This window comes from Protopterus annectens, chromosome 8.part0 (genome assembly GCF_019279795.1).
Source record: "Protopterus annectens isolate FY-2018-M chromosome 8.part0, PAN1.0, whole genome shotgun sequence".
Taxonomy (NCBI): domain Eukaryota; kingdom Metazoa; phylum Chordata; order Ceratodontiformes; family Protopteridae; genus Protopterus; species Protopterus annectens.
This window is the reverse complement of record NC_056741.1, coordinates 19,777,635-19,802,602: the sequence shown is the minus strand read 5'-3', so window position 1 is coordinate 19,802,602 and position 24,968 is coordinate 19,777,635. Positions and strand designations below refer to the sequence as shown.

At 41.8% G+C, this 24,968-nt stretch overlaps 1 protein-coding gene across 1 annotated transcript in view; it reads left to right on the top strand.

Moving 5' to 3' along the window:
* Positions 1–3,747: 3,747 nt before the first annotated feature.
* Positions 3,748–24,968, top strand: part of LOC122807962 (chromodomain-helicase-DNA-binding protein 4-like) — a 1,347,878-nt gene continuing 1,326,657 nt past the window's right edge. Inside the window, exons 1-2 of the mRNA XM_044078994.1 lie at positions 3,748–3,878; positions 5,582–5,708. Of these exons, the coding sequence (XP_043934929.1) occupies positions 5,627–5,708 (82 nt within the window). The 5' untranslated portion in view covers positions 3,748–3,878; positions 5,582–5,626. The remainder of the gene's footprint in view (positions 3,879–5,581; positions 5,709–24,968) is intronic.

Here is a 24,968-nt window from a genome sequence, read left to right as displayed (position 1 = left end):
GCAAAAGCAAGGTGTATAAAACAGTGGTGTGACCAGACCTTCTGTATGGTACAGAAATTGAGGCAGTAAAAGCAGAGCAGCTGAGGAAGCCTGAGGTGATGGAGATGAAGCACCTGAGACAGGTGGTAGGATGCATTCTATGGAACAGATGAAGATATGAGGACTTCAGAGCAGGAGGCAAAACATCTTTTGCAGACAAGGTCAAAGAGACCAGAGTGTGGTAGTTCAGGCACATGTGCAGAAAAGCAAAAGAAGACTGGGTAAAGATGACATGGGAGTTGCAGGAAGAAGGCAAGAGGAAAAAAGAACATCCAACCAAGAGATATATGGATTGCGTGAAAAACAACATGACAATTGGGCATGACTATTGAAGAGGGTAGCTGGATACTAGCAGTATATCGCAAGAGGTGGCAATAGTTGATGCCACAGCCCAACCCAATGCAGGAAAATAGGAGGTTGATGGTGATAATGACAATGATATGACAGATGTCCTAAGCAAGGAGCATCACTGCTTGACTCTACCAAAGGTACGAGGTTTGCCAATTTGCTTAAGGGCTATATGCCTTATAGCCCTAACTAGTGCAGATGTTATTACATGAGGACATTTGCAGAACCCTCAGGCCAAGTATTGCTACTTTTTCCTTTGTTTGGCATTCCAAGGCAGTCATGAAAAGTTTTTTCAACCCTGTGGCCTAATCTTTGGAACCTGTCTTTCGGCTTTCCCCGGTTAGGGGTCGCCACAGCGGATCTCTGGTCCGTTTATGATTGGCAGTGGATTTTTAGTGTCGAATTGCCAGACTGGCACCCAACCTTCAGAGAAGGCACACACGCATTCACATACCTACCTGCATGTCTTTTTAACATTCTGTCGCTCGCAGGGAGGACATGCAGACTCCACACAGAAGGCACTCCAGCCGAGAATTGAAGCGGAGAGCCTCTTGGCGACAACACTAACCACTGCATCACTGCAGCACACTAATCTTTGGAACTTGATCCTGTAAAAAATAAGAAAGGTGGAAACTCTTGCTGTGTTTAAGGTACAAGTCAGATATTTTATCACTGAAGAAACATTTTCTAAATGTTTTGGTGCTATAACATATTTTCCTAACCTAACAGTTTCCAGTGGGGAGTGCTACAAAACAAACTTTAAGATGTTAAGAATGAAAATGTGACTTCAGGCTGTTTAGGCTGCAGTAAAAATTAATATGTCTGCTGCTTGCTTGCTTGCTACATGGTAACAGTGCTTTATCGTTTCCTTATGATTTTTTTTTTTTTTTTGCCTTGACAACATTATGTTTCTTTCAGTATTTTTTACCTGGAACTGAGGACCCTAGTGATTCCATTCAGTTACCTATTAAACAAACTAGTAAATAAATGAACAAATGAATGAATACATTGACTTGAGTCCCAAGTGATGGGCAGTAGGTGGTTATTATTAGTGTTGCACTAAATGTTTTATGATTGCTAGGACATATTATATGATAAGAAAACAAGGCCATGTGAAGACTTCATTAAATTTTATCTGATTTTATTATGAGATGGCAGCTTGTGTAATCTCTCATAAGTGATACTGCTCAGGTCACTATCAATAGGTGCTCTATTCATGGTACATCACCGTGAGCACAATAAGATCTGTTTTCCTCTATGTAAACAGTTGTGTACTGCTGAACAGCAGGAGTTCACAGAATGTTTTAAGGATAAGCTCAGCATTATGGGATGACAGGCAGCTGGTAAAAATATAATGACTTTTAGTACGCTGAGGTTATTACTTTATTGGATAGTATACTGGGCAGCATATTAGTATATTGGTGTTAACTGCCAATATCATGGGAAAGGAGCGAATAAAAAATAGGTTCCTGTGAATATTACATTAAAAATGGGTTTGTAAATAATTATTAATGGATAGTTTCAGGAGCATTATGGGATTGCGCAGTAAATGTTATGGGAACACTGTGGAATGACAGAGTTAACAATGATTGCTGTGGGCTGTTACTATAAAAAGGCAGGTGAAAGAAGGGTAAAACAACCGCGTACTTTTAAATACTTCTAACTTGGTTGTTCCCATCCGCCATGCTTTTTCCAGTCCGCCATGTTGTTCTGCTCATTTACTGTAGTCAGAACAGTATTTATTCACAAAAAGAGTGGTAGAGGTGTGGCATGACCTTCAAGAAGCACTAGATGGAGTGCAGTAAACTGGTCATAAATGGTAAGAAGTTATTTGAAATATCTGGGATAAGAGATTATGGTACTAAGAGGTGTCAGCTGGTTATTAATTCATTTATGCCATGTCACCACACTGTGTGATGTTATTTAGTAGACAGATATACAACCCACAAGCGTACTGTAGGACAGCTGAACTTAGTTGTTGCTGTGGAATAATTAAAATATTGTTTGGGTCACCAAGCACTGTGGAGTACCTGTGAAAGACTAACACAGATATTTGCTGTATTTCATCACTGTCTGATGACAGCCAGGACAAGGAAGAGAGTACAAGGGTAGTTCCACATTATTCACACCCGGGGACAGCTTTGAAGAATTATGATATGGAAGGTTGCAGGACTAATGTAAGGTAACTATTGGGATTATGGTTATGCTAACCATTGTGACATGTCTCTTGTTGAGAAAGTGACAGAATATTAATGTGAGCATGATAAGATGGATCTGAAAGCGTGGGGGAAGGGATACCACAAGGACAAAAATATAGTTTTGTTATAAATGGACAGTGGTCTTCAAATATAATGCCATTATTAGATAGGGGGGGGGGGTAGCTTACTATGGGATGTCAACATATTATGGGATGCAAGGCTTGGTTATTAGTATTATGGGATGGCTTTATCAGGGTCTGCCTGTAATATTTTTACTGTTAATGAGCTGTCATGCAGCAAGATAGGTAAGTATTATTATGGGATGGCTTTGTCTGGGCAGGGTCCAGCAGTGGAAGCTCATTAAGCTCTTGCCTGACAGTGTGTGTGTGTATCTGTTTACTTGATATGGATGTTGAAATACTGTCTGCTGTACTGAATATTATGGGATGGCTTTGTCAGGCAGAAGGTGGGTATGGAATGTCAGCATATTATGGGATGGCATTAGGGAGGAGGAGGCTGTAAATAATCACAGTATGGCTTTGTCAGGGGTTGGCTCTGGAATCTAGTTTTGAGTAATCGGGAGTTATGGGATGGCAGAGAGCAATGAGGGGGCATTTTTTTCACAGGGAATATTATGGGATTGCAGCTGCTGATGGAGGAGGTAAACTATTATTATGGTCTGTCATTTTTGTTATTATGGGATGGCTGTGCAATTTTTTTGGGGGGGGTGCAATGCATGATTCTTGTGTGTGAGTGTTATGCATATATTATAGAATGTCAGAAAGGGAATATGCATATGTATATGAGTGGGGGTGGTGAAATGAGTATTATAGTGCTCTTTCCTGATTATCATGTCATGGAGAAAGTTATTATGGGCTGACACTGTCAAAACCAGTAGTAGCTTACAGTGCAGTATTATGGGATGCCCTTGACCTCCCACCTAACCAGGTTATTATGGACTTCATGTCACTATGACAACCAATACAGCCCCCGCCATTCGACCCACTCTTACCTCGTTCTGTATTTTCCCGAACATGCATACACACTGTGTACAGCTGGTAATGTCTTATTATGGGATACCTAGGTTCCCTCGGCAACCACAGTTAGTGTCCGCCCCTGGGCCGGCTGTGCCCATGGTAACAGGGGCGGAAGCTATATTATGGGCTACCCCCTCTCTCCCTTCCCCCTCCCGCCGGGTTGTGGGTGCTACTGGAGAGAGATTGAGAGTTTCCCTCTTTGTGTGAGCCGGGCCGGAGCGGTGGCAGCAGGAGGAAGGAGGAACAGCAGCGACAGGTAATGGCGTCAAGTAACGTGCGTACTTACTTTTTTTAGATTTTTTTTAACTACGTAGAAAAGGGTTAAGAGTTGACCATGCGACCGAGGTCAGAGCCTGCCACGCTGTGAAAAAGCCCAAAATTCCTTCAAACACTGTGACAGCAGAATTGCCCCCCCCCCAGGCCGGACTGGGCCTGACGGTGGTGGGGGATGGGGCAGCAGCTGCCCCGGCTGAGAGTCTTCTCAGTGGACGAGGTCAGAGGATTAGTCTCAATGGCATCAAAACATCTAGGGGATGTCTTTACTTTGGAGTTAACTTGGGCCCCCATCTGGGACGGACTGGTAACTGGTAGTCGAGACTTCTGCGTTTGTCCTTATTTACCCCGGTGGTAATTTTCTGATGATACTGTCCCGGGATAGCTTGTTAGTGACTGTACTTTCTGGTGACCAGTATTCCTTGGTATAGTGGCATTAGTCACCCCATTCTCACGTGTCGGGTACCTTAGCTCTTTATGGCAGGACAATACCCTAGTGGAACGTTTCCTGATATCCCCCCCCCCTCACGTGACGTGTAAGAATTGTTTGTGGCCATCACTGTAGTAGGAGTAACTCTGTGAGTGATGGAGTGGCGGTAGTGTCAGCATCAGGTATGGCATTTTACGCTTTACGTTTGTGACTGGTGTATTGCTTTCATATCCTATGGTGTTGTCATTGTGGATACATGTTTTATATTGGGTCTTGTACTCACTCACTACCCTGTTTGCACGCACTGGCTGTGGCATGGTTCATAATTATTAATTTGGGACACCTGTGTTACTTAAATGCTGCCCAAGTGAAGTGTAACCATCCGGTGCTCTTTCCTCTTACAGGACAGGGCACTAATGATTGTAGATAAGCTAGTGCTCTCCTTTTTCTAGAGTCCCCGACTTTGGCTCATAATTTTTCTGTGTTCGTTCTAAAATTGGCCTTTGAGAAAAGGTGGCACATTATGGTCTGCAAATAAGGGCAGTCATTGCAGCTCTACACTCCTTTTAGGTCAAGAAGCTGCATGCTAGTTCAAGTTCTCTCTGTCAAGTTTCTAAGTCAGTAGTACCAGTTTTTTTTAAGTGTCCCTGGTTTGGGGGGTTTGTCCCAATTCTGGACATGGCAGGTTGAGAGCTTTGGAGTGTAGTAGGATTGTTTTTAGGCAGACATTTGCCCTGTGTTATAGGACTATTGTATTTAACTACTTGAGGTCATTTTTTTGACATTTCAGACTTAGTAAGGCCAGTATTTGCGAAATTTGTTACTTTACTAGCGTTTGTTATATTTTAGATTTTGGCTGTCAGTGAATGACTATGTATAGGGTCCTTTATTTCTTTGTATTTGTTTATCAGGGTAATGCAGTGATCAATTTGACCAGTTTGTAGGCTCAGTCTAACTTGAAGCTTATTTGTAAGTAATTACTATTAGATCTGTAGGACTTTTATGGGAAACTTGTGGTCTGTGCTGTATTAGTGTATTTTTGGCTTTTCAGTGTATTTGTACCTTGTGGTTTAGGTTTGTGCATACCCTGTGCTTCAGCTTGACAGTCTAAGATAGGCAGTGCATGAGTTGAGTATTTGGAATGGTATAACTAGCTTCCTTTAAAGCTTATTGTGTTTTTTTTTTTTTTTTTAATTAGTTTGATTTTCATAAAAGCTTTCATTTTTTTCCTCCCCATGTTTGGCTGTGACTCGCAGCATCAGCAACCAGTACCTGTGGCCTAGTAACACCAGTCTATCAGGATGTCTGGGTCTGGAAGTGAAGATGAGATGCTGTTGGATGGGTTTGCAGATGAGGAGGATCCATCTATATTGCTGCAGCAAGGTAAGTCCAGTATCTTCACAGCAGTATGCAAGAGAGGGAGTCATTTATATGTGCCGGAGTTTAAATGCATGAGGCGGAGATGATTTTTAAGTTGTGACCACCTTGGAATGGAGATGTGATAAGAATGAGAACAGGTGATGGAGGTGGTTCTTGGTCCCAGTAGTTAAGTCTAGAGAGATTGTGACAGATGTGATTGGAGTAGCTTGGGGAAAAGTGGGGTTGTAGGTAAGGGTGCATATTTTGAGGTAAGAGATCACATAGTTTGTGAGGAAATGGTGTATGGACGATGATGTCTTATAGTGGATGTAGGGGGCCCCATGGATGAAATGCAGGGTGGTGTGCAGATAAGTGCTGCTGAAGAACTGTCAAGGGCATGCTTGTAGAGGAAGCGAGAGGAGGATGGTTGAGAAGGCTCACCAAGGAGTCGAACATGTCTGTGAAGGTTGAGGTGCTGGAATATCTTGCTGTTTAAATATAAGAGCAGATGAGGCCCACATTAGGTTATTGCTTGTGTATATGTTTTAAAGTCTTGTGCTGATCTTTCTCAGGACGCCTGAGGTCTGCTTTTACTGGTATGGTCCAGCTGCTTTTTGTTTCTAATGCTTCTCTGTGTAGAGGTCAGTTAGCTTTACATTTGTTTTTGTTTATATATGATAACATTGTGGACATCTGTGATTGGCGGGCCTTTTTCAGGAGTATTTGAGGTGGGCAAAAACTGTCAGGACCGCGGTAAAGGTGTGTGTGTGTGTGTGTGTGTGTATATATATATATATATATATATATATATATATATATATATATATATATATATATATATATGTGTGTGTGTGTAGTACTTTTTAAAGATTTTTTTTAACGCAGGTGGTGAAATATTTTCAGACAGATGTCATTCACAAATTAGCAGCACAGTTAGAGGAATTAGTCCTATTGTATACCTTGTTTCCTTGCTTTTTGGTCAGGATAATGGGTTGGAATTGCTATTTGTCTTTGTAATTGACACAGGGGTTTATTAGGGCTTTTTCAGGATTTTCCTTTTTTTGACCCCCCCCCCCCCAGTTGTCTGCTGAAATCTCCCTTGAGCCAGCTCGCTTCCTGATTGTCTGGATGAAGGACTCTTATCCAAGGCGGTCTCCATTGTTTTTGCTATTTTATTCCTAACCCTCAAGCAATGTGCATCAGAGATGGTGGTGAGGTCTCCACTACTTTCCTCAATGTTCATGTGCACTTCTGCAGGCACTTGCAATGAATCCTACCATGAATTTGGCTTGGGCAGTGCCAGATGCCCAACCTTAGCCCACTTGTGTTGCATGCCATGACTGTCATTTGTTGCAGGCACTGTAGTCCAGAACACCATCTTTCATAGGTTGGTACAATTCCCTGGATATTTCTTCCCACAGTATTTACTTCCCTGGACCCCTGTCTAGCAGGGCGACTGACCTGATCCTCTGGGTGGATTTCATATCTCCCATCCAATAATCAAGGTTCCTTTTGAAGAGGGCCAAGGATGCGCTCTGCTTGACATGTATGGGGAGTCTCTGGGTCAGGAACCTATCCCTCCAGCATGTCTTGTTCATTGTGATGACAAGGTTTAGATCCCTGGAGCGTGTAGCTCTGAGGGATTGGGATTTCTTTTAAGTGGAGCATGTCCAACAGCGCAGGGTTTGACATGGCCTTGTATGTTAAGCAGAGATAGCCTCTGAGTAGACGATATGCCACAGTGTATAGCTGGAGTTTTTTTAGACAGTCCACCTATGACATCTGCTTTAGGCCTGTGATTCTTTTATTGAGGTATTTCTGCGGCCTTTCCAGCTGTTGCAGATGTCTTGTGAGGTACATACCAAACTGGGCATTATACTATATAATGGGTCTAATGAGGGATGAGTACAGTGGGACAATGACCTCCTTTTTTCTGGATGAAAAGCCCTTAGTGATGAGATGTGCTACATAGGATTTCCTGACTGTTGTGGCGATGTGGTTATCGAAGGTGAGACCACTGTCCACCTGTGTCCCCAAGTCTCTCATCACACATTCGATGTTTGGTGTACTACCACCTATGTGGTAATTCATGGGTACGTGTCTCTTTCCATAGGGGAAAACTATACATTTCTTGGCATTAAGCTTGAGCCCATGGCTCTGGCACCAGGCATCTGTTTCTGGAAGGCCCCTTTATAGAATATCCACATCATTTGGGGATTTCAATAATGACTCCCAGTTTGTAGTCATTTGCAAACTTTGTTAGCCAGAGTCCCTTCGTGTTGGCCTGTACTTCAGAGAAGTAGATGCCAAACAAGAGTGGTCCCAGGACTGAACGCTGAGGTACTCCACTTGTCTGGAGCTGGATTTGGAGTCTGCTGCTTTTACAGTCTGGCTTCTGTCAGTAAGCCAGTTGGCAACCCATAGATTGACGTAGGGATTTATGCCCAGCTTAGTAAGTTTATCTATGATTTCAAAGTGGGGGGGTGGTGTCGAAGGCCTTGGCGAGGTCCAGATAGGCTGTGTGGACTGCCTTGCCCTTGTCCACAGCTCTGGAGACTGATTTGAAAAAGTCAGTCCGGTTCATTTGACAAGATTGGCCCTTCACGAACCCAAACTGGGTGGGGTCCAGTGTTTGAAGGTTGCCAATGTCTTTGTTTATAAGTTCTATGATAATGCGTTCCATGCCCTTGCAGATCAGGCTTGTCATACTGATGGGACCGTAGTTCCCAGGATCCAAGGTGGATCCCCCTTGTGGAGTGGGATAACTGCAGCTGTGCGCCACTCAGTGGGCACGAAGCCTGAGGTGGGGCTATGATTAAACGTGACACTTAGTTGAGGTGCCAGTTCATTTTGTAGTTTGTGTAGTACACAGCCTGGGATGTCATCTGGTCTCATGGATGCTGTATTCTTAGCTTTGGAGAGTGCGGTTTCTACCTGTGTGGCCATGATTACCGGAATTTGGCAATTTTTTGTTATTGAGATGGGCCCTTTAGGGGATGAAGTTGGCACTATATTTAATGCCATTCTGTTGTAGCTCAGAGCAGATCTGAGCATTGCCATTTAGATTCTTGACCTAACAATAGAATGCCTTGTGGTTGTCTTTGGAATTTTTGGCAATTTTATTTTCGTAACTAGCTTTTGAGGATTTTGAGGGATCTCGGCTTCTTACTTAAGCTGGTGTGTTTTTTTTGCATCCTGGGGTTTTCCTCTTTTCTGCAACAGTTTCTTCCTTCTGTTGTATAGTTTGTTTATAGCAGGGGACCACCATATTGGCTTCCTTTTTTTTTTTTCTTCTTGAGGAGAGCATCTTGGTTCTATTTGGGATGGCACGATTCATGCATGAGTGGATGTGCTCATACAGTGCCTTAGTGTAGGATTCTGCAGTCGAACTTTCAGATCCCGTTTGCATGGGTGTCATGAAGTTTGTCACTTCTGACTTCAGTAGCACGAAGTTGGCTTTGGAGAAGTTTAGGGAGGTTTCCTTACTGGGGGTGGGATGTGGATGTCAAGGGTGATTTGCTTATGGTTAGATCTGACCAATGAGGGGGTGACCACTGGTGTGGAGCATTGATCTCCCATGTTGGTAATGACCAGGTATAGGATATTGGAGCCCCTGGTGGGACAATGGATTTAGTTGATCCAGGGCGTTGGAATTTTTGAATTCCAAGAACCATTGGGAAAAGGAATTGGTACCCACGTAGTTTTCCCAGTTAATGGCAAGGTAGTTGAAATCACCCAGTATTAGGGTGTTTGGTTGTATCTTAATATTTTCCAGTATGTTTAGAAAGGTGTAGTGAGAATCTTGGGGCATGGTGGGGGATCTGTAGCAAGCTACAATTTGGATTGCAGTCTTACCTAGTGTTAGTTGCACCTGGAGAATTTCATATGCATTGTGTTGGGCAACTAGCCTGAAGGTGTGAATATCCTTGGTGAGTATGGACACACCTCCACCTTTAGTGTTTCGGTCTTGGTTTTGTGGCCAAAAAGTGTGGTGAGAGTTGCAGCCTGGTATTGCAGGGGTGGTGTCTGGAGCCTTGAACCAGGTCTCAGTTACTGCACAGATATCGATGTTCTTCATTTTTAGGAGTGCCTAGAGAGTGCATTTTGAGGTTTAGACTTCTAGCATTGAGTAGCATTGCCTTCAGATTTTGCATGTTTGTATCTGTTATGGTGGTGGTTTTGTCCTTTGAACCTTGCCTAAAAAGGCACTATAGGGGTGGCAAGAGCTTTAGCCAGTCCCCTGAATCTTAGGGGAGACAGGTGCAGGCCATCTCTAGCAAAGCATCGTGGTTTGTCGTTCATGTCTTCCCAGGCAGACAGATACTGGATCCCCTTTGAATGACACCAGAAGCTTAGCCAATTGTTGAAGTCAATCATTTTGTCCTTATACTGTGGTATCATTCTGGGCGAAGGCTCTTGGTGATCCATTTTTAGCTGGTCACTGTCAATTTTTGGTCCTGGGGTCATTTGCTTAAACCTTGCTGGTTGTATTGCAGTTGGGATGTTATCGATTTGTGCTGCAGAGCCAGCAGTGCTCAGTCAAGTGCAGTTAATTACTGTCTCGGGTTGTTGTAGATTAATAGCTGTGGCCCTGTTATGATGAAAGTGAGTTTGTGGCTGCCCCATGTATGGTTAAGTCTTGTGTTTGGAAAAAAGTTAATTAACATCACGTGGAACTGGCTTATTTCTTTTGTTGATTAATATGGCTTCACCCTCATGCTTACTTAATGCCTCATGGGTTGGAGGAATTCAGCTTCTTTCCTCAAGTGCTGTGCAGCAGATTTTAGCCGCTTTCCTTTTTTTTTTCCTGTCTTCCTCCGCCAGTTTAATGGTCTCGTTTTTCTTGGTTCTAGCTTATGTCTAGTAGCAATTTTTTTAGATCTGTTCTGGTGTCTTCTATGCACTTTACCATTATTATAGTGCAATACCTTAGTAAAAGCTAATTTTTATGTTGTCTGGCAGTGAGAGACATTTTTTTTGGGGGGGGGTGGTAGTGACTCGCAGCTTTCATGCTACAGGATTCTAAGTAGTTAACTTCAGGAATTTGGTATTGGTTAAGTCACTGAACCTGTAAAGTGGTGTATGAATAAAGTGTGTACTGGCACAAGGCACAACATTCTGTGGTTTGCAAGATGCGGTTTTATTGATATTTTTAGTGGGACAGCAGCTTTCCTTAAAGATGGGAAGGTGATCTCTGTGTGAAATGTGGAATGCTCATCATATGCATGTATAATCCTGGACAGAAGTTTAGGAGCTGCAGAACTTTTAGAAGCTTCATACTTCAAGTTCCTGAGGAAAGAGCTGTAGTGTTTCTGTGCTAGCTAGGTTATCATCTCCTTACAAAGAGGAAAGCTTTGCATGAGGTGTAGTAATCTGTACAACTTTGAAGCCCAAGAAAGCTGTTTGTGTATTGGATTTAGAGTAACCCTGCATGTCTCTTACTTGAACACGCGTCTTTGTCATCTATTTGGGTGTGTGCCTCATTTTTAAGGCCATAGTCCTCGTGTAACTACTGATGCGCTTTTTGAAAACTGGGTGTATGTGCTAGTCCAAACACCTTTTTGCATTTGCCATTTATGCTGAATGGACAACTTTCATAGAGAGAAGAATTTTACTGTGTTTTTGTTCTTTTAGTGGTATCTATTTGTCATGTACTGCTGTTGTAGAGCGCACATTTAATTGTGTGGGAAGGGCTAATTGAGATGTAATCGTGCTGTTTAATTTGCATTTAATAAACTGCTCATGGGGATGACCAGTTGGTTTGCAGTAGTGCTGATTAAGTGAATTATGTAGCTTGTGAGGGTCACCTTTGTGAACCTTGTGTGTCAAGAATTAGATTTTAATTGTGCTGGTGGCTTGGTTGATCTACTTAGTAAAGTATTCTTCATGTATTGTCGTAGTCTATTAGTGGAGCTTTTCTCCTCGGCCTCTGCTGAAAATGGACATGTATCCAGCCAGACTAGCCCGGTTAACAAATGTAAAATAAAATAAATAAATAAAATTAATGCAAGAAGGTTATAAGGGACCAGCATTACCTACTTGTTAACATCTGTATCAATACCTTGATTTTTGTCTATAGAATCAATGGCATTCAAAGCCTTCTGTTGCATTGGGTCACCACTCAAGCATTTAGATGTGTTCTGCAGGATTTTCCCGTTGCATGGGTGTCATGAAGTTTGTCACTTCTGACTTCAGTAGCACGAAGTTGGCTTTGGAGAAGTTTAGGGAGGTTTCCTTACTGGGGGTGGGATGTGGATGTCAAGGGTGATTTGCTTATGGTTAGATCTGACCAATGAGGGGGTGACCACTGGTGTGGAGCATTGATCTCCCATGTTGGTAATGACCAGGTATAGGATATTGGAGCCCCTGGTGGGACAATGGATTTAGTTGATCCAGGGCGTTGGAATTTTTGAATTCCAAGAACCATTGGGAAAAGGAATTGGTACCCACGTAGTTTTCCCAGTTAATGGCAAGGTAGTTGAAATCACCCAGTATTAGGGTGTTTGGTTGTATCTTAATATTTTCCAGTATGTTTAGAAAGGTGTAGTGAGAATCTTGGGGCATGGTGGGGGATCTGTAGCAAGCTACAATTTGGATTGCAGTCTTACCTAGTGTTAGTTGCACCTGGAGAATTTCATATGCATTGTGTTGGGCAACTAGCCTGAAGGTGTGAATATCCTTGGTGAGTATGGACACACCTCCACCTTTAGTGTTTCGGTCTTGGTTTTGTGGCCAAAAAGTGTGGTGAGAGTTGCAGCCTGGTATTGCAGGGGTGGTGTCTGGAGCCTTGAACCAGGTCTCAGTTACTGCACAGATATCGATGTTCTTCATTTTTAGGAGTGCCTAGAGAGTGCATTTTGAGGTTTAGACTTCTAGCATTGAGTAGCATTGCCTTCAGATTTTGCATGTTTGTATCTGTTATGGTGGTGGTTTTGTCCTTTGAACCTTGCCTAAAAAGGCACTATAGGGGTGGCAAGAGCTTTAGCCAGTCCCCTGAATCTTAGGGGAGACAGGTGCAGGCCATCTCTAGCAAAGCATCGTGGTTTGTCGTTCATGTCTTCCCAGGCAGACAGATACTGGATCCCCTTTGAATGACACCAGAAGCTTAGCCAATTGTTGAAGTCAATCATTTTGTCCTTATACTGTGGTATCATTCTGGGCGAAGGCTCTTGGTGATCCATTTTTAGCTGGTCACTGTCAATTTTTGGTCCTGGGGTCATTTGCTTAAACCTTGCTGGTTGTATTGCAGTTGGGATGTTATCGATTTGTGCTGCAGAGCCAGCAGTGCTCAGTCAAGTGCAGTTAATTACTGTCTCGGGTTGTTGTAGATTAATAGCTGTGGCCCTGTTATGATGAAAGTGAGTTTGTGGCTGCCCCATGTATGGTTAAGTCTTGTGTTTGGAAAAAAGTTAATTAACATCACGTGGAACTGGCTTATTTCTTTTGTTGATTAATATGGCTTCACCCTCATGCTTACTTAATGCCTCATGGGTTGGAGGAATTCAGCTTCTTTCCTCAAGTGCTGTGCAGCAGATTTTAGCCGCTTTCCTTTTTTTTTTCCTGTCTTCCTCCGCCAGTTTAATGGTCTCGTTTTTCTTGGTTCTAGCTTATGTCTAGTAGCAATTTTTTTAGATCTGTTCTGGTGTCTTCTATGCACTTTACCATTATTATAGTGCAATACCTTAGTAAAAGCTAATTTTTATGTTGTCTGGCAGTGAGAGACATTTTTTTTGGGGGGGGGTGGTAGTGACTCGCAGCTTTCATGCTACAGGATTCTAAGTAGTTAACTTCAGGAATTTGGTATTGGTTAAGTCACTGAACCTGTAAAGTGGTGTATGAATAAAGTGTGTACTGGCACAAGGCACAACATTCTGTGGTTTGCAAGATGCGGTTTTATTGATATTTTTAGTGGGACAGCAGCTTTCCTTAAAGATGGGAAGGTGATCTCTGTGTGAAATGTGGAATGCTCATCATATGCATGTATAATCCTGGACAGAAGTTTAGGAGCTGCAGAACTTTTAGAAGCTTCATACTTCAAGTTCCTGAGGAAAGAGCTGTAGTGTTTCTGTGCTAGCTAGGTTATCATCTCCTTACAAAGAGGAAAGCTTTGCATGAGGTGTAGTAATCTGTACAACTTTGAAGCCCAAGAAAGCTGTTTGTGTATTGGATTTAGAGTAACCCTGCATGTCTCTTACTTGAACACGCGTCTTTGTCATCTATTTGGGTGTGTGCCTCATTTTTAAGGCCATAGTCCTCGTGTAACTACTGATGCGCTTTTTGAAAACTGGGTGTATGTGCTAGTCCAAACACCTTTTGCATTTGCCATTTATGCTGAATGGACAACTTTCATAGAGAGAAGAATTTTACTGTGTTTTTGTTCTTTTAGTGGTATCTATTTGTCATGTACTGCTGTTGTAGAGCGCACATTTAATTGTGTGGGAAGGGCTAATTGAGATGTAATCGTGCTGTTTAATTTGCATTTAATAAACTGCTCATGGGGATGACCAGTTGGTTTGCAGTAGTGCTGATTAAGTGAATTATGTAGCTTGTGAGGGTCACCTTTGTGAACCTTGTGTGTCAAGAATTAGATTTTAATTGTGCTGGTGGCTTGGTTGATCTACTTAGTAAAGTATTCTTCATGTATTGTCGTAGTCTATTAGTGGAGCTTTTCTCCTCGGGCCTCTGCTGAAAATGGACATGTATCCAGCCAGACTAGCCCGGTTAACAAATGTAAAATAAAATAAATAAATAAAATTAATGCAAGAAGGTTATAAGGGACCAGCATTACCTACTTGTTAACATCTGTATCAATACCTTGATTTTTGTCTATAGAATCAATGGCATTCAAAGCCTTCTGTTGCATTGGGTCACCACTCAGATTTGTGTATTGCCCTATTTCTGGGCACAGTTACTGCTGTGCCACGATTTGTTCCCAAGCTCCCACTTTTTTGTCCCCAAGCTTAGTTAAGATCAAGCTAAACAATTGGTTCCGTTTGCCTTTGGGTTGCTGTATGTCTAAAATGGATAACAGTTCATGTACAGGGGGCTTTGTAGGTGACTTGGTTGTTGTGTATCTTTACTGAGATGTGGAGGTAGTGGAATCCAGCCGATTATCCGCAAACTAAAAAGAGCATACTAGTCACTGTATCGTGTAATAATTTACATCGTTTCAACTTTAAATGCGTTGATGTTGCCCATCAGTGTAGAAGATATCCTGGTGTGCTGCAAGGCTTGTTGTGAGCTGCTCTTGCATTGCCTTCTGGGCAGAATCTCTCCTAGTCATTGTCTGGCTCAGTGATGGGATGTTTGGGCCCAGATTTCATGGATTCTTGCACATTGTTTCAGCAGTAGGGGGTTGTGAGGGTGGTTTTGAATGTTTGCTGTTCTTGGAGTGATTGGGTGTGTGGCATCCAGATGTAATGAGCAATGCTGTCTTTTCAAAACCTCTGGCTGGGAAGAAGGCTACTCGGACCTACTTTAGATGCAGCTTTGCTGTTGCTTAGGTTTGTATGGAGTAGGACTTCTGAATTTCTGTGTTAATTTGTTGGTGACTGGGGAAAGATTAATAAGCTAGGAGTGACTTGAGTGTGTATGCCATCTTTAATGTTCTGTGCTGAATTGATGGGCATCCTCTTCTGTACATGGAGAATGTGACTTCTGATAACTGTTTACCTCTTTAAGTTGCTTGAATGTTTTTCTGTCCCCTGCTGGGCTGTAACTGGTAGGATGTGTATCTCATAAAAAAAAAAATGGATATGAAATCTTACATTTACATATCTTGAAAAAATGTGTACTTTTTTAAAACTGTTTGCTTCTAAAAGTTTCGTCCTTCTGCTTCAAAGAGCTGTTGCTAATGTATTCTGCAGTACTTCTATGAACTGGTTTAGAGGTGTTCTTTTTGTCTCCTGTCTTCAGGCATTCACTATGCAAACTATTTTCTTGTAGCCTGCTCAGCTGAGGAAGTGACGCAGGCTGTGTGTGGGTTGGGGGGGGGGGGGGGCAGAGGTGGTGGAGTGAAATCTGTTTTGCCATCTAATGGCCACCTCACTGTGACAGTTTTATGTAATGGCTGTCTTACCCACTAGGGATTTCTTTTTCATTGACAGCTGGCTTCACGGATTTGTTTTGCATTTTTTAGGATCATTTTTTTGGCTTTCAAGACTTGTGTACATTCCCTTCTGTGTAGTTAGGCCATGAATTGACAGTTTACTGTGTAATTTAAGTGGGGGAAAGGTGCATGAAGCAAACAGACTTGCATAAAAAGGTAAATCCTATTGCTGATATAAATTCTAAGCCCATATAATAAGGGTCAGAAGTGTTTCTCTGGTATTTTTGAAGCCTATGTGGAGCAATCTGTTACTCAGATTACATTTTGCAAAAATCACCCAAGTTTAAGTTACTTTAAACTTTTCTGTTAATTAATTTTTCGTTACTTGCCATAATTTAACAGAGTGGGCTTTTTACATCAGAATTTCACTGGTGGCATTTTGCACCTTATTTTGTAGGTTGTGTTTTTAGTTGAGTGTTGTTTAATTGCCTCAATGTGTTCGTGCAGGCTTGGTGTAGAAATGTGGCTTAGCATGGTTTTGTCTGTCTTGGTGAGGGGTTCTATTTTCTGTCCTTTGCCTGACAACCATAAAGTCCCTGTCACAACTGTTACCTATCCTTGTGGTGGTCGTGTTTGTGGCACATTGACCATCCGGGTAATTTAGTTGGATTTATTGTTTCTGGTCATTCCATGGCCTCTTAAGCATATTTCTTACTTTTCCCTGTGAGTTCGCATACACTCCATGGATGCTGCTATATGGACCCTACTACACAAAGCCAAACTGGTGCTTCTGCCCTAGATACTTCATGCGTTTGCATGTAACTGCTCTAGTTTGCTAGACTACCTCCCTCCCCTGAGAATATAGTCTGCCCCTCACAGCTCCCCCTGTCAGATGTTGCTAGTAGATTATGGGTTATTTTGGTTTGCGATCAAGACTGCTGTATTTTTCTGTCCTAGAGCCAGCAAATGTTTGATCTGATTTGAATTGGTTGACGTGGTGTTAACCAAATGCACATTGCTAATGCATGTATGTATGCAGATACACATTGTATTGTGTCCAACATTCTTTTTGTAAACTGCCAGTTTACGGTTATTTCTTCTTGCTTTGGTTTAGTAATTGTCTTCTTTCCGTGAGTGACATAGAATTCAGATATTGCCACCTAATTCTCAGTAGACTAAGGTCCATTTCGTAGGTGTGACAAGATTGTTTGGTAAACGCAGAATACTGTACGCATTAGTTGCACAATTGTTTTATAGTGGGGCTATTACTAATATTAGTCCTCATAAAACAACTAAAATGATTGTGCAGTCAAATGAGGGCGGTTAGTTTCTGTACAAAACCCAAAATTATAAATATCAGATTTGGACTAAAGCAGATGTGTAGGAAACTCAGATGAGTGCAGATATTTCAGATAATGCTAGAGTGTAGGTTCAAAGATCTTCCTTAAGTTTGGCCTTTGATTCATTACACCCACAGCTTGGTGTGCTCCAGCTGAACCTCTTTCTCTGTAATTTAGACTACTCTGTTTCTGCCCAGCATGAACACCCAAGTATTAATTTCAGTAACAACTGCTCCAGCGTTTACTTGGACAGGCTGGGTTACCAGTGCTTGAATATAAATTGTGCAGTCATGGTCTGTGAGGTCTGTTGCAGTTCCCAGTCTCACTTGTAATTTTGCCATGAGCTTTAAACAAACCCTGTGCAGAAAGTAATTTTTTTTATAAGAAGCCCATTGCTGAAGGCGTAACGTACAACCGCCCGTGATAAGTTGGTTGGTAGTCATTTTCTTTCCTTTGGTACCACTGTACTTTGGATATTAGTCTGTAGTCTTTTCATTTAGCGTGTTCATTTACTGGTCACTAAACTCTTAAGAGCAGAGTAGCACATTTCTTCCAATTGCAAACTGTCCTTGCTTTGGGTATCTCTTTTGAGACCCTTGGGACCAAATGTGTACTCTTAAAATATCTGCTCGGTACCGTCAATTGGTGCTTCTCATCTGCTCTATGATCTAAACCTAATAAAACCCTGTTCTTAAAAAGTTTACATACTCCTGTTAAAAATGCCAAGTTTTGTGATATAAAAAAATGAGACCACAGTAAACCATTTCAAAACTTTTCCCACCTTTAATGTGACCTGTAACGTGTACAATTCAATTTGTTATGGGAATAAAAAATAAAAAAATAAATCTTACAATGAGCTAGTTGCATAAGTGTGCACACCCTTAAACTAATACTTTGTTGAAGCACCTTTTGATTTAATTACAGCATTCGGTCTTGGATAGGAGTCTTAGCAGCATGGCACATCTTGACTTGGCAATATTTGCCCACACTTTCTCGCAAAAGCACTCCAAATCTGTCAGATTGCAATGGCGACTCTTGTGCACAGCCCTCTTCAGGTCACCCCACAGATTTTCTATTGGATTTGGGTCTGGGCGATTCCAAAACTTTAATTTTCTTCTGGTGAAGCCATTCTTTTGTTGATTTGGATGTATGCTTGGGGTCATAGAAAGGTGAAAGTCCTCTTCATCTTTCTAGCAGCTACCTGAAGGTTTTGGGCCAAAAGTGACTTGTATTTGGAACTGTTCATAATTCCCTCCACCTTGACTAAAGCCCAAGTTCCAGCTGAAGAAAAAGCACCCTCAACGCATAATACTGCCACCACCATGCTTCACTGTGGGGATGGTGTACTTCTTGTGATGTAAAGTGTGTTTGCACCAAACATACCTTTTGGAATTGTGGCCAAAAAGTTCAGCCTTGGTCTCATCAGACCATAACACATTTTCCCTTATGCTTTTGGGAGAATTGATATTGTTTTGCAAATTTTAGCCGGGCCTGGATGTTTTTCTATGTAAGAAAAGGCTTCCATCCTGCAACCCTACCTAATAGCCCAGACATATGGAGAATACAGGAGATTGTTGTCGCATGTAGTACACAACCAGTACTTGCCAGAAATTCCTGCAGCTCCTTCAGTGTTGCAGAAGGTTCCTTGGCAGCCTTCCTGACCAGTTGTCTTGTCTTTTCATCAGTTTTGGAGGGACGTCCAGTTTTGCAACATCACTGTTGTCCCATATTTTCTCCACTTTTTGATGACTGTCTTCACTCTGTTCCATGGTATATCCAATGCTGTGAATTTTTTTGTACCCTTCTGACTGATGGCTTTCAACAAGGAGATCCTTTGCTTTGTAAGCTTTCTGCGAACCATGGCTTTTGCTGTAGCTGGCAACAGAGTAAATGTCAGGAAAATCCTACTAGGACAGCTGAACCTTTTTTGGGTTTAATCAGTGTCTCTAATTGATGGCAGGTGTGTACCCGAAAAGACTGAATGCTGTAATTAAATCAAAAGGTGCTTCAACAAAATATTGGTTTAAGGATGTGCACACTTGTGCAACCAGCTTATTGTACGTTTATTTTTTATATTTTCTAACAGATTTGTTTGTTCTAATTGTACAGGTTATAGGTCACATTAAAGGTGGGAAAAGTTGGTCTCATTTTTTTTTATCTCAAAACCCTGGCATTTTAACAGGGGTGTGTAAACTTTTTTTTATATCTACTGTGTATGGCTTTGGTATCATACACTCTGCTTTCTTGTAAACGTTTAATATTGTACAGATAGCTTGGAATGCTCAGTTCGGACAATATCACCTCAGCAAGATGCAGGAAAACAGTAACTCCCCAAGTACTGTTGTGAGCAAGGTAGAGCAGTTTGTCCATCTATTCAGGTTTCTAATGAACTGTTAAAGCAGTTAGTGGCAGAGGTCCTCGTCAATAAGCACAGCACTAAATGGTGTTCTTTGACTAGTATTCTAACCCTGGATTCTCAGATGACCAGTGAACTCTTGATTCTCCCTCGTGCCATACATGAGTAAGTTACAAGTCTCAAGTTTGGACAAATGAGAACACAGCAAGTACATTAAGACAGACTCAGTAAAGGTGCATTAGCACATGATCCCCTCCCTCCATAATAGAGTAACCAGGGTACAAAACACTCATAAGCAAAGATTTGGTTTGCAAAGCAGTAACAGTAGGCTTGGCGACAAAGCCCTGTCAGTGTTTAGGAATCTTAGTTGAAACATATACTTAAGTGTTGTGCTTCTGAACATTGATCAGGCCTTTGCCTATAAAACTGGTTTACAGGTCACTTGAGGGTTTGCTTGGAGTTGTGCACTTTCTGTTTTCCTTATTTTGGTTAAGTAATGTTTGACTAGTCTCAGGCATCCCTTTAGAAGAAGGGTTTTTTAGTCGCTCCCTTTTCTAATTCTTGTGTCTATTCTAGTTTAGCTTTTATTTTCCTTAATTTTGTTAAGTTACAATATGCATTTTAATTTGTACTGTGTGCCAACAGAACAGCTTCACAAATGGTGACTTCACTGGCTCCTTTTTGTCTGCAGCTGCTCTTACGAGAAGATGCAGGTATTCCTCAACTTCGTTAATCCGCATTTTCTTGACACTGTTTTGGAACTTTTCTATTGCAATGATTTGTGCTTGTGAAACATCTTATTGGTTGGTGTTCATACATGTTACTTGTCGACATTTACAAAGAGCACTTCATAGTTTATTGGGGTACTGTGGCATCACTTCTTACATGGTCATGCGTGAGAGGTGCTGTCCCCATCAAATAGCTGTATAATTTGCGATCTGCTGATTGCACATTGCTTATACTGCTGCTTTTTGGTGGTGGTTGAGTCCTTATAAAGTAGCACTCCTGAAGATTCTTTTTTGTGTTTTTGTTTTTTTTTTTGGGGGGGGGGGGGGGTGGCTTCTGTCCATTTAAATTGTTAAAAGCTGTGGTGGCTGTTTGACGTGCCTTTTTTTTCTTCAATTTGTTAAATGAAACCCAAAAATGTGTTTCCATTTGTTCTTTTGGCTCATTCAACTCCAACTAATACTTCTGCATGTTTGCTGTCAAATTTTTGTTCAAATTGTTTTTTCAGCCGAAATTTCTTTTCCTTTGAGTTAAATTTGTTTCAGCTGTTTTGCTGTTCACTAGCACAATATCAATGCAGTCATCAGTGTAGTCTGCTTTGGGGGTAGAAGTCTGCCCCTGGGGGTACTAGGAAAGTTTGCTATCCTGTCCAAGAATCCAGTGTGTTTGCTGTGTTTAATAACATTAGTGAGAATAGACATTCTTGACTGAGAGGTATTGACTGCTATAATTGAGTACATTTTGAGTGTTATGATAAATGTTTTACTTTGTTTGGCAGCCACCTTTCATTGTGGAGTGCCTTCATGATGACCTTCTATCCACAGAAATCTTGCTCTTGATTAGCTTTCTTTGAGCAAATCTTCTGTGCATCTATGGCCATGCTGTTTGACCCCATCCTTTTTCTCTAGTGTGCTTGTAACTGACTTGAAAACTTTATTTGCTCTTGCTGAAAGACTGCGCTCTCTACTTTTTTGTTCAGTAAGTTTGTCGCCTCCCTTGTTGCGAATGTGTGATTCACATTTTCCAGTTTCTTGGACCTTGCTTCAGGTTTCCATATGCATTAGTCCAGGTTATGGGAGTCATTTGATAAAGTTGTAGCTGAAGTGTTACTAACTCTTACTTATGTTGTATTTTTAGTTAACTTATGGTGGTTTTAATTTTGTGTGTTCAGTTTGATTTTTTTTTTTGTGTGTATTCTGTTTAGAGTTTCTGTTGAGTCCTTTGAAAAGGCTGTAAGCTCAGCTAAGCAGTCCGGTTAATCATACAAGTTGTACTGTAACTTTAAATGTTTGTTTGAATGTAGGCCTGGCACTTCCAGATCTTTCTCATTCCATGTGTATGTTACTCTTGCAGTCTTCAGTTGAGACTGAAAAATGATGTCTGGATTAGTCCACTAGTTTTCCAAGGTTAAAATAAAATCAGCATGTAATGCATTTCTGTAATTTTGTTTTTGGGGCAGTAACAGTAATAGTCTTGTTCTTCAACTGCAAATAAACCCTTTTCTGTGTGTAAAAACATTACTTCTATTGTTTTTTTTCGTTATTAAAGGTAATTTTTTGTTGCCCCCTCCCAAATTTTGGGAAGGATGCTTCAGGCTTGACCTAAAATTATTCCCTGGGAGCACCCGTGAGAGTGCCAAAGGCATTGGGGAGATGCTTTGGGGGTGGGGGATAAACAGAAAAAAACACCACCACTGCATTTGGTTTATAAGTAGACCAGATTAGTGGTTGTATGTGTATGTCATGAGCTGTTTATGGATACACATTTCTGATATTTTTTGAGAGATGATAGAAGAGCTGTTGGTCTCTAGTTGGATATGTCTGTTGACCTGCCACCGTGCTTTTTTTTTTTTTTTTTTGAAAACGACGTTGAGGGAAGGCTTCCACAGTGACATCTGCTGTAGATCATTTCCTCCTTACACCCATAGCTTTCTTGCTTGGATAGCGTCTGCGGTAGTAGAGCTTGTGAGGTGGATATTTTGTTGGTGTTCACTGGATAGTTTGGGCTACTGCATTATAGTTTTGAAGTCTACATTGGTTCCTGGGTAAATATTACAAGCCTAACTAATAACCAGATTTAAGAATCAAGCCTTGCATTTTGTATCTGCAAGGGTAAGATTTTAATTACTATGCCAAACCTCTTCATTTCATTGTAAGGTGCGATGGTATTGAAACCTCAACTTCTGAGGAAATTTGAGGTAGCTTAATAATCTGTTTTGATAACTGGGTAGGCCTGGATTTTGAGAAGCCTCATCATTGCTGAGGTGGTTGATAGGGGTGAGTTTCTGGTTGCATAGTGAAAGTGAAGCCTCACCGTTGCTGAGATGGTTGATAGGGGTGAGTTCCTGGTTGCATAGTGAAAGTGTAAGAAATCACAAGTTTCTTGTGCACCAGGTGACAGTAAAACTGGCTGTCATACCCTTCATCTTCTGTAAAGCAGTTGGTGGGGAGGGATTCACCTTGCCAAAGTACAATTTCCTGAAGCCATAGCTCAAAGAAACCTCGCCAGTTAGATCACTGGAAGCTAGACAGGTTTGGATAGTCGGTGAGGAGTCTCCCCCCCCCCCTCTGTAACTTTCAACCATCAAGCCCCGACCCCCAAATCAGTGTGAGAGCTGTTCAGGGAAAGCCATTGAATGGTGGGTTGATGTGAATGTACTTCCTCTACATACACTTAATTTCCTCCACATTTGCTCACATTGTTGCAGAGGCGAGCACCCCTTGCCAGGGCTAGATGCAGATGGCTTACTCTACCCCCTCCCCCCCTTTGAGGGGTGGTAGCCATTCTTGTTCGTCTCGCCTGACTGTGACCAGACTCTCTAATGTGGCTTATCCCAAGCCCTAAAGACACATTTATTCAACTAGCCCAGGCTTGGCTGGCAGTCCCATTGGTGGTGACAGTGTATCACCACTGACAATCTAGTGCCCCCTCTCTGTCATGGGTACCCCCTCTTCCCCACAAGGGCTGTTGGAACCAGCTTGGGCCTCCGGGTCTGTGTGTTCCTGTGACTTTCTTGTGAGCCTCTGCTTACATCATAGCACCACCAAGACTGGAATTCCCTCTTATTCCCATCAGGCTGGGTGAACCAGTCTTACAATTATTGCTTGCCCTTAGTCAGGTTGACATCCCTCTGTGCCATGGTTATATGTGATCAGTGGGAGCTGTTTTCAGCCACAACTGAAGTTGCAGAAGAAAGCATAAGATCTGTTAGTAATGCAGTCCTGGAGTTCTGCACATTACAATATTGGTGCATAAAAACAAGTAAAGCACCCCTTTACGTAGACAAAGTGCTGTTAAACAGAGATGGTTAATGTAAAGAATCGATTGAGGTTAGCATTTGATTATTTATGATGAGGGTAGGCACTATGTGCCTTTGAGAAGGAAGAGGCTATTGGGAAAGACTTGAAGCCACTAGAAATAGTTTATAGATTTTCGTGCAGTAGATTGTGAAAGCACTGTGCCAGATTTGGAGTGTTTAGGATGCTAAGAGGGATATGATGCAACTATGATCGGAGAGGCTGTAGTCATGACTTGGGGTGGGGGGTGAACAAAGGCAGGCATTCTCCCAAACTCTGTGATTTCTTAATGCATATGCAGTTGTATGTGGCTGTGCTGCTTTTTGGGTAACTTGTCCTTCTAGTGAGAGGTTGATGTTCTTGCTGGGCTGTATTAGAATAAATTCATGCATCTTGTTTCTCAGGGCCCTGTTATCTCATGTTAGCAGAATGGGTCAGGATGCTAGTACAAGGGTAATGGGTCAGGATGTAGTAAGTACACTGTCTATCCATCCACACCCTCTTTTTTTTCCATGTGGTGTTGGGGTGTCACTTCAACGGTGACAATCCTCTAGAACAAAAGTTTACACTGCTGGGTGGCTATCCCTGCTGCGGTAGTTCTACCATATCGCACACTTGCATGCATGCACACACTCACCTATGGCTAATTTAGAATATCCAGTCCATCTATTGCATATCTTTTGAATGTGGAGGGAAACCTCATGCAGACTGTATACAGAAGGCACCCCAGCCAAGAATAAAACCAGAGAACCCTCTTGCTATGAGGTGACAACACCATCCACTGTGCCACTGGGCTGCCCTGTGATAAGGATTAACTCAGTTTTGTCATTATTCTTTGTCTCATAAGTGAGACGTGTGTAGTAGAGTTGCAGGAAAAATACACTTGAGAAGTGGTAAAACCCAAGATTTCTGTAAACTCAAGCCTGCCAGCACTGAAAACTGTTCTAAAATAGAAAATGTTTCCAGTAAAAATACTCTTCCCACCTTTCCCCAATAATTTTTCCATCCCTCATATTTTAGAGGCTGACTTCAGTGAGTGAGAGATTAAAGGGCCAGGCACACGTTATGCTGTTAGTACTGAGGAGCCTTCACTAAATTGTGGCAAGAGTGGCTTCAGCATCCATAACATTCAAAAAAGAAACTTTGCTATTAATAGTAGTTGCCTTTGACATGGCCTGATTATGAAGTTCATAGTTGGTTTGCCAGAGATATGTCTCTCTGTAATCTCTGCTGAGGGACATGACATGATTATGAAGTCCATAGTTGGTTTTCCAGAGTTAGCAGTCTCTGTCTGATCTCTACTGAGGTTGAAGCTGATGACAATGGCAAGCATGGCGGAGTACCAGATGACAAAATGATGTAACAAGTCTTATGTGATTGAAATGGTGGACTCTTACAATGATGCTAATAATTGCAATTTTTATGACCTTGAACAAAGTGCTTTTTCTGGGGATAACCTCCCCTGCTTTCCAGTGTCCACATAGCCCCATGCTTTAAATACATTACCTCTGAAATTGC